Here is a 10237-nt window from a genome sequence, read left to right on the forward strand (position 1 = left end):
CAGCCCGGCAGCGCTGGCCGGGAGGAGAGCCTGCCTTTCGTGCTGGACCTGCAGAGCTTACCAGGCCTGGCCAATGTGGACCTGAGCGCCCAGAACCCCAACATCCAGGTGGGGAGGAGGTCTGGGTGGGTCGCGGGGAGGATGCAGGTGGCAACGCGTGTGCTCCCCAGCCTCCCTTGGTTCCCTAAGAGGGAAGATCTCATGAATGGGGTCTGTGTGGCCACTGCCGTCTGTCTTCTTGCTAACTACCAAGTGCAAATAGCTGGCACAGACAAGTTCCTTGCCAGAGGAATTTGCTCATGGCCTTTTCCCTGCCCCCTGCAGTCTCTCTCTGTAGAGCAGGAGCAAACGCTCCTACGGGGGCAACGTCTCAATTTTTGAGGGTGGTATTGGTCCCTGTGGGTGACCACCAGCCCCCCTGTGCCTCCCACTCTGGCCCTGCTCAGTCCCTCTGGATGAGGCGAGACTCTTGCTCTCCTTGCATGGTCCTATAGCCCAAAGCATCTCTGGCCTCTCGGGCTGGGAACCAGTGCATGGGCTGGTAGGTCTGTCCCAGCACTGTGTCCCAGCTCACTGCCCTGCCTCATATCTGGCCTCCAGGTGACCATTGAAGTGGTGGATGATCCTCAGGCTGAAATGGAGATGGACTTGTTGAAGGAGACAAGCAATGACTGGTCCCTGACGTCCTCTGAGTGGTTGTCCCACAAGGACCTCTTCTGGCCCCTCTTCTGGGAATACACTGACCCTGCTGAAGAAGAGGAGGAGGAAGAGGAAGAGGAGGAGGAAGAGGATGACAACCTGGATGCAGGGGACAGGGAGGAGGACGAGGAGGAGGAGGAGGAAGATTACACAGCAGAGTATGAGGAGGAGGAATCCGTGCTCAGTGGAGTGGGAGGTGACTGGGACCAGCGGTGGCCTGGGCAGAAGAACTGGATCTTCAAGGAAAAATATAATTACGGTGAGTCCTCTTGGGCACACACACACTGCTGCTGCCCTGCAGACCAGAACTGCCCTCCCATGCCTGCCTGACCTGCAGCCCTGTCTCGTTGCAGGGGGAGCAGCCCTGCACTGGGGATCACAGCATGCTGGTGCTCAGCTCCTACTTAAAAAATAAGTAAGCATGCCAAGGAGCAAGGCCAGCACCCAGCTGGGGCTGCCAGCCGTCAGACACACCAGCGTCCCAGCAGGAGTTGCCCTTGCATGCAATCAGACTGGAGCACGGACTCTAGCGAAGGCATGCTTAGATGAGAAATACAGTGTAAATGTTTAATGGCAAATGCTGCTGCCATCGACTCGGGTCCCTGCAGTGACACCAGTGCCAGAAGCTTTTGCCACAGACCTGGGTCCCCCCCAGGAGAGGAGCTGCAGAGGGATAGACAGCAGATGCAGCTGGGCAGACAAGCCAGGGCACCACAGCAGCTCCCTCCTGCAGCTTCCTGGCCATGAGCCCAAAACCAGCCAGTCTTTTCTAACATGTGATGCTTCAGCATCATGGCCAGTGCATCAGGCAGGTTTGGTGAGGATGGGGCTGGGCAGCGATGCCTGTCTGGCATGAGCAAATCTGTGAGGACGAGAACCTTTGCTTAGGGGCTGCTTCCCTGGGGTTGCCAGCGAGGACAGGTTGGCGCTTGGCATCACGTGTGCCCTAGGCAGCAGTGGCCCTTGTCCCTGTAAAGGACAATCCAGAGACGGGGAAGAGCTGAGGAAGGTCCTGGGTGGCCGCTGGCTCCCCTTCTGCTGAGGCTTTGCTCTCTGCCTCTCCCCTGGCGTGCATAGACTATGAAGATGAGGAGGAGTGGAGCCCGTGGTCCCCTTGCAGCATCACCTGTGGCAGTGGCAACCAGAAGAGGACCCGATCCTGTGGCTATGCCTGCACAGCGACAGAGTCGAGGACCTGTGACCTGCCGCGCTGCCCTGGTGAGCCCTTGGCCATACCAGTGCTTGGGCACTGGTCAACCCTGATGTGGGCTGGTCCCCCGCTGCTGCAGGCTGTGAGCATTGCTCATGCTTCAAGAACGAGTTATGTTTAATGTGATCTGGGCTAATGACCGTAGGGGTTTGTTTCCATGAAGAAGCTCTGATGGGGCTTCATGGCTCCCCAGGCAATTACGTGGTGCCCAAGGGTGGCAGAGCTGGCGTCCAGCTTGGTGTGCGACTCCTTGCACCTCTCTCACACTGGCAGCTTGAAATGCTCTCCTGAGGCATATTGGGAGCCAGCTCCATCCACTGGGATTTGCATAACTCGCAGTCGTGGGTGGGTCTATCCTGTGTGTCTTGCTGCTTGCCCTTCCTTGCAGGCACAGGGCCATGTTGCCAAAGCAGTGATGGGAGAGGGGGGTGGAAGATGGATGGTGTCTGGTGCCCTTATGGAGGCAAAAAACCCACCACTCCTCCTGGTGTTCAACCTGGCTCTGTTTTTTTTTTTTCCCCTCTCAAGGAGCAGAGGGGGAAATGGTCTTCCCCACAGAGGAGACGCCTTTCAAAAGCGACAACACCACAGAGCTGTTCAACTCAGGTCAGCCTCTGCCTCTGCCTTGCACTGGGGGCTCAGTGCCAGACCCCACGCGGGGCGTAACTGGCTGTGGGGAGGACTCTGCCAAGGGCTCACGCATCTTGTGTCCAGACCTAAGTCACCCAAACCAATGCAGGCTTCGGCAGTCATGCTGGGGAACCCAGTTTCTCCCACAGCCCTGGTACATGCATGGTCCTGCTTTGGCTGAGGCCAGCCTGCCACGTGCCCTCTCCCATGGGGGGATGCTGCCAGCCTGGCCCCTGTAGCAGTGGGTACCCTGGGCAGAGCCCCTGTGAGGGGCAGCTCTGCCCCAGCATAAAACCCCTTCCCTCTGTCCCTGCCTCGGGGATGGAGCCTGGCTCCAGCTCGTCCCAGGAGCCTGGCTGCTCCTGCCTGGCACTTGCAGATTCCACTGGTGGTGCTGGCAAGGCTGAGGGCAAATGGCAGCTGGGTAAAGTGGGGTGTAGGTTGCGCGTGCCCTCCCCCTTTCGGTGCCTTCCCCCCCCCCCAGAGGTGGACAGCTGTGAGAAGTGGCTGAACTGCAAGAGTGACTTCCTCACCAAATACCTGAGCAAGGTGCTGACGGACCTGCCCAGCTGCCCCTGCTCCTACCCACTGGAGGCTGTCTACAGTGCCGTCAACCTGCGGGATGAGCGGCAGGGCAAGAGCTTCCGATGGCGGGATGCCAGTGGCCCCAAGGAACGCCTGGACATCTACAAGCCAACGGCGCGCTTCTGCCTGCGCTCCATGCTCTCCCTTGACAGCACCACCCTGGCTGCCCAGCACTGCTGCTACGACGAGCACACCCGCAAAAAGGGCTGGTGTCCCCAACCTCATTAGCACCGAGTTCTCCCCAGAGCTGCACTACAAGGTGGACATGCTGCCCTGGATCCTCTGTAAGGGTGACTGGAGCCGCTACCATGCTGTCCGGCCCCCCAACAACGGGCAACGGTGTGCTGACAACCCCACCGAGGAGGAGTACCTCTCCCAGCTGCAGGAGGCCAAGGAGTACTAGCCACAGCCACGCTCAGAGGAGCCACGGCCACTGCCAGCCGGCCACTGCCAGCTCCCAGCCCAGCCCAGCCTGGTGAAGCCCAGGTCCTGCTCATGGGCTCCTCACTGGCACCGGGCAGAATGGGGAGGATGTGCCATCCGTCTCATCCCCTCAGAGGGGCGCCTTGGCCCCCCTCGGATTTCCGAGGGTGCCAGAGGTTATTGTGGTGCGATCCCTGCCATGCCACCCAGGGCGGTCCTGCACCCCGGGGTGCCTGAGCTGGCACACAGGGAGCTGCAGGGGATGGAAGGTGTAAAGGGAACAGGGGGCTGCTCCTGATTGCTTTTATTCTCTGTGATCTTTCAATGCAACCTGAAAGCTGAGCCCAGTGAAATGGCCTCAGCTCCTGCTGGCTTCACGCCGCATCTGAGGAGCTGGCCTGCTGCAGGCAGAGCTGCCTGAAAGTGGGGATGGGTCCTCCTAGGGAGGGGCAGGACTGTCCCAGCCATGTGTACAGCGCAGGGCCTCCCCTCTCCTTGGGTTTTTACATGTGTGGTTGGGAAGGAGCAGGGAGAGGCTTAGCAGGGTTTCATGAGTCCGGGGGGTGTGTGGGGCAGGAGGAGACTGGCCACCTGGGCTCCCTTGGCAAGATTGCCTTGCCACTGCGGTTTTGGCTGTGAAAGGGAACACCGAAGCCAGACACGGGTGGACCTCAGAGGAAGTCAGCATGGGCAGGACACCATCTGTGTGCATTTCAGCCCCTCTGCCTCAGCGCTTGGGTCAGCAAGGTGGCAGCACCCATGCAAGTCCCACCTCCACACCTCAGTGCTCGGGAGCACCTGTGGCATGGCCCAGTAGAAAGTCCTGTGTTTCCCCCGCAGTGTCAGGAGGCAGCTCAGCCACCGCTTGTGCCATTGCTGGAGAGGAGCAAAAAGCACTGAGCTAAGTTGACCATGGGGATGGGAATGCACTCAGCATTGTCCCTTGCTGGTCTGCTGCTGGCCTTGGGCCCTGCTCCATGCTGTGTCTGCCCAGGTCCCAGGCAAGAGGCAGCCCAGAGAAAGCAAGTTGTGGGCACACCCTGCACTCCTCAGACTCACTGCCTGGCCAGGCTCGCAAGTGTGCCTCCAAAGGAGGAAGACACACACACGTGCTAATAATGTCAATACCTGGTGTCTGCAGATCATGGATCATGATGTTCTGTGGACACTTTGGTCTTGCCTGGGTTTTATTCAGCTTTTCACAGGTTCATGGCAGTTTCTCCCAGCATATTTTGGGACCTGCCAAGTTTCCTGCAGAGAAACTAGGCTGAATACCTTTATCCCTGGATATTCAGTTGCTGAACCTGGCAGACACTGTTCATACTTCATTTAGCAAATTTTATGCATCAGGGGAAATAAAAGAGCAAGTCAAGCACATGTAAAGAAGAATGGAGTCATTTCTAGACTAGAGGTTTCACCCAAGGCTGCTGGCTACTCCATGTTTTTCTGCAGGACACTGTTGGACAAAAAAACACCTGTCTGGGTGCAGAGGTCCTTGGTTGACTCCTGTGCTAGGTCTGTCCTTCTTGCAGGAGATTTCTCCATGGCCAGTGAATATCCACAGTCTGGTAGCTCTTTGGGGATTCTTTCTGGGAGTGTCTTATGAATGTTGAGTGAATGTTGATCCTTTTGCCTTGGTTTACCGATAGAATATTGCATCCTTGGTCATCAGTACCTAAGACTTCTTATTTAACCATTATTCCACACTCCTATCCCCAGACTCTGGTTATGGGTGCTATCAAAACATAGGCAGGCACCGTCCATTCCCCAACAGGTGTGCAGTCTGAGATGACCAGTGTTATGTAAAGGATGAGAAGGAAGACGCAACCAAATAAGCATGGATGGAGAGGCAGACCCTGGTAAATTTTCATGGCCATTGCATGTTCCCTAACCCAAATGGTCATTTGCTCACTAGTTTCTGGTAAAGAGGTAGGTCATAAAGAGGTGGTCAAGAGGGGGTGGCAGTGATCTGGTGACTTGGTTCTGGGAGCCAGGGACATGTGCAGGGAGGCTCAGCAACAGCCTTGGAGGTGTTTGTACAGGAAGAAGACAAATTGACCAAGCCAAGCTCATGGAAGGATGAGCTTGTTATCTTCTGTCATGGGGCAGAGCATCTTCTTATTTTCTCTCCTGTATCATATGTCATCCTTAACATCAGCAGACTCTCAGATGAGCTTATTTACCATCAGTGCACAGATTTCTTTAAAACAACCTCCGGTTAAATGTGCCTAGTGTCCAGTATTGGACCCACGCAAGGAAACAGGACCTCTGCAAAAACAGCCTTTCTTGAAGGAGACTTTCAATAGCTCAGCCAATTTGTTAGACTGGCTGCTCTCTGAGGAAGTGCTCTTATAATAAGGATTGTTGCCCAGGATTTGCATCATCCTCCTCTTTATACTGGGTATGTCAACCAGTCTGACCACCCAAAAGAACCTAGAATTTCTGTGATAAATGGAGTTCCCATCTAGGGGCACGTAGAAAAAATTTTTGCATTGAGCCACCCCCAAAGCTGTTTGAAAGCTAAGTGGCTGTTCTGCTTCACTGCCTCTGTGGTTGGGATGATACAGGCAAGAACTGGAGCATGAGAGGGAAGAAGCAGTGTTGTTCCTCATACAAGCACCTTACACACTGGAAGACTTTGCGGGGCACCATGAGAAAAGTAGACATTAAGCAAACGTTTATTTTTATATGCCATCAAAGATTCTGTCCAGCCCACTGCTATTTAAGTGATGAATCTCTAAGCTTCCACTCCTTAAGTTTATTGTGGTTTTTTATATATAATATATATAAAATGTCTTTTATTCCTACAAAATTTCGTAGAGAAGAATTCTTTATTCTGATGCTGCAATAAAGCACTTTATATATGTATGTGTTGCTGAGGTCATTCAGTTGGGACTGAAGCATCTGTTGCTGTTAGTTTTGGTTGAGAGGGATGACGCTACACTGAATGCTGCATGTCTTGGGTCCCCAGCCTCAGCTGTGACAACAAAGACCCTGGTGGCTTTGCTCCCTTCCCTTCGCATTTGCATTTGATGGTGTCTGGCTGCAAGAACCACAGCTAACAGAGACTATCCAGAGCCTATCGCCACAGCCATGGGGTATGTGAAGTTCTGCTTCACAGGGAAGGAAGCCTCCTACGAGAAGACCATCAGGGTCAGTGCTGAGAAGCGAATACATTGCCTGTGCCTCAACCCTGACCTCAGGTTTTATTCCATCCTCAGCCTGGCCAGAGCTGGGTGCCAGCCAACCTTACACAAGGACGGTGCTTTAAGCAGGTGTTGAACATGGGAGTGGGTGAAAAAAAACCCTAGCATCATCCCAGCTGGAAAACTGGTTTGGCAAACCACCTCCAGAGCCAACAGCTAATGATAGCAGGGGGATTTGCAAAGCTTTCCAGGGATCACAACTTTTTGTTGCTGTTAATTTGCTGCATAAATCATGACCACTTCCAAGCTCTTTCTGTTTCCAGATGTTTTCCATCCTTCTCTCTTGCTTCTTTTTCTTTGTGCTGGCTGCACATCTGTCAAGGGTTATCTGCTACTCCAGCACAGGGCTCTGCTCTGCAGCTGCCTGGCGCCACTGCTGGCCCCTGCCCGGGGGAGCAGATGGCTCCTCTCGGCGAAGGATGCTCTGAGTTTCCTGCTGGTCTTCTGCAACATCAAAAACACGTTGCATGGAGCCCAAGCCAGGGGAGCAGGCTGAGCTCCACTCTGCAGGAAAAGCAGCACAGAGAAAATCACTGTCTCCCTGGAGGGGCAGTCAGCAGTTACTACTGCGTATATAACATGCCTAACATCTTTATCCTCTGCAACAAGATCCTTCCTGTGCTGGATACTGAGCACTGCTCCTGGGCTATAGAAATCCCACAGCCAGGGGATGAAAGCAGGAAGAATTGCTGCCCTAATTCTGCAGCTGCTCAAGACCTGGAGATGTCACCTAAAATCATGGAGTGAGTCTGTGGCAGAGTCTCAAGCTGCATCTTTGCCCGCTGCTTCGAACACAAGACTTCTTGAACAGCTGAGTTGTCTTAGTTTGCCAGCCTGGACTGGAGCTTCGTGTGGCTCAGCTGTACCAGTTCCCGGGCATCCGACTTGCAGCTGAGTTAGTCTGTACATGGAAGGAGCCATGCCCAGATTTTGCTAGGCACAACGGTCAGCACGAGCTTGTCCCTGCTGACCTCCCCTCTTGGCCCCAGACAAGTCAGGAACAAGCTGTGCAAAGACCTTTTGACTGTGCATGACACCTTGAAGGCACGGGTGCGTGGTCAGCTGCCTGGGGGACAGGCGGGGTGCGCGCAGCCCATCTCTCGGGGGTTGAACGCAAGATTTCGTAGAAACATGTTTACAGCAACAGGGATCCCATTAGCTGTCTGCTTTTTTTCAGGGCTCCTGCTCCAAGAATCTGCTTCTTGGAAAGCACATAAAAAGCCCAGCTGGGCCCAGAAGGAGCAGCTTTGGGAGGAGAAGACAGAGGATGATAATGCCAGGAGAGTTTGGCCAAAGCCTGTGGGGCAGACCTGAACTGCAAGTCCTGGCCTTAGCCTAGGAAAGAGCAGAGTGTGGTTGTGAGGGTCTGTGGACCTCAAGTTAAAACTGAAGCTCTGGAAAGGAAAAAAAAAAACCACACCAACCTTTCAGGCTCCCCTGTTCCTGGTCTGTAAAGGGGCCACCCCACCGTGTGGCACGTCAGCCCGCCGGGCTGGGTGTGCTGGTGGCACAGCGTGGCACCCAGCCCCCAACTTCTCTGTGGAAGAGTGGAAAACAACAAGAAAACCAGTAGCTGCAGTTTTTCGGCCACAGTGTAAACACTGGGCAAACAGGAGGTTGTGGCAAGACCTGGTCTCCTGGGCTTTGCCTTCACCCTGAGTGTGGAGAATCGCCCCCGGCGGGTCCCCAGCAGCGGGCAGAGCCTGTCCTCTGCTCCGCTTTCACTGACGCCATGTGGAGGGATGCCAAAATCACACCGGGATACCCCTTGCCGACGTGTCCGCAGGATGGACCCACATGTTTGCAGTCGGGAGAGGAATGTCTCACCCTCCTTCCCTGCCATGCAGCAGCCAGCTGCCCCTCGGAAATGCCTGGAGGAGCCCAGCTGGCAGGGCCGGGCCCCGGCTTTGTTCCAGGCCCTTGCAAGCATGTCAGCTATTCTTCTCTGGCTGCACGGGAGCCCGACGGCGGGGGTCACAGTCCCGCACAGCTTGACCGTCACGCATGGGCCAGGGGCCGCAGCACAGCCCATCCACCAGCCAGCAGCCCCCACCATGCCAGCCCCTGCCAGCCCCGGCCGGGCTTTGTGCTGTGGGAGCTGAGCAGCAGCTGGCAGGGCGGCCATGAGGTTTCTGAAGAGCCAGGAGAAATTCCCCCTCCCCACCAGGCATCACAGCCTTCTCACCTGGGATGTACCACAGAAAATGGATTTAGATGGGGTCTCAAGAAACTACATAGCCCCACCATGAGGGGACGTGGGCAAATCATTCCTCACCGATGGGTCCCGCTCTCTCCTGAGCTGCAAGCTTTCCAGTGAAGGAGATGCCACAGTAACCCTCAGCTTTACTGTTCTTGCAGGGAGAAATATTTTCCTAGCAGCCAGTCTAAATCCTTCCTGCTTTATTTTAAGCCGACTGCATCTTATCTGCAGTGGTCATGGAGAGCATCTTACTGCCTTATTTCCTCCTACCTCTCCTGTATTTCAGAATTTTATCACTGCGCTCCCTATTATTTCCCACCTTCTCCACCACCTTCTCTTCTGTAGACTAAACAAATGCAATTCTTTCAGGATTTCCGTAGAATCTGTACTTGTGGACCAATGTAGGTCAGTCTCATTGCCCACCACTGGTCTCACTCCAAGTAATTCACATCTTTCTTGAAACGTGGAGCCTAAAACTGAAGGCACAGGGTCTTATTTGGAGCTTTCTTAATGCTAGAGGGAAAGATTTCTTCACAAGACCTACAAACCCCAGCCTGCCCAGGCAGCTTTTGTTCTCTTACATAATGTTTTAAATCTATGTTTGTTTGAAAATTCACCATAACATGCCCAGCTTAAACATCGTTTACAGGTGTGCTGCCAAGCCTGTTGCTTCCCCTCTTGTACATGTTGCTGGTGGTTTCTGCCTCAGTGTAAAACCTTGCAGTTCAGTGAGGGCAAATATACTTTTTTTTTTTTCCTCCTGGAGCACCTTTCACAGAATCACAGAATCACTAAGGTTGGAAAGGACCTTCAAGATCATCAAGTCCAACCATTAGTCCAGCGCCACCATGTCCCCTAAACCATGTCCTGAAGCGCCACATCCACACGTTTCTTGAACACCTCCAGAGATGGCGACTCCACCACCTCCCTGGGCAGCCTGTTCCAATGCCTGACCACCCTCTCAGTGAAGAAATTTTTCCTAATATCCAATCTAAACCTTCCCTGGCGCAACTTGAGGCCATTTCCTCTTGTCCTATCACTAGTTACTTGGGAGAAGAGACCAACACCCTCGTGGCCACAGCCCCCTTTCAGGTAGTTGTAGAGAGCGATAAGGTCTCCCCTCAGCCTGCTCTTCTCCAGGCTGCTTTCAACACAACATTCCTTATCCTTTTATATTGCATTATCTCATTCTTATTTCCCATCCACTGTAATTAATTGTATGATATTACATGTCTTTTTGTTGCAATGGATGGAGGACCTCAACATCCTTCTTGCAGTGAGGGG

At 54.1% G+C, this 10237-nt stretch overlaps 1 protein-coding gene across 1 annotated transcript; it reads left to right on the forward strand.

Moving 5' to 3' along the window:
- Nucleotides 1-3: 3 nt before the first annotated feature.
- On the forward strand, nt 4-3527 carry LOC104616317 (isthmin-2-like; the record flags this gene model as incomplete). Its single annotated transcript, XM_010282633.1, is given in 6 exon segments — nt 4-108; nt 601-958; nt 1777-1917; nt 2438-2515; nt 3024-3321; nt 3323-3527. Coding segments are annotated over 6 exon segments (1185 nt in total), but the record flags the coding sequence as incomplete, so codon positions are not given.
- Between the last annotated feature and the right edge of the window lie 6710 nt (nt 3528-10237).

Source organism: Phaethon lepturus, unplaced genomic scaffold, assembly GCF_000687285.1.
Source record: "Phaethon lepturus isolate BGI_N335 unplaced genomic scaffold, ASM68728v1 scaffold48052, whole genome shotgun sequence".
NCBI classification, from domain to species: domain Eukaryota; kingdom Metazoa; phylum Chordata; class Aves; order Phaethontiformes; family Phaethontidae; genus Phaethon; species Phaethon lepturus.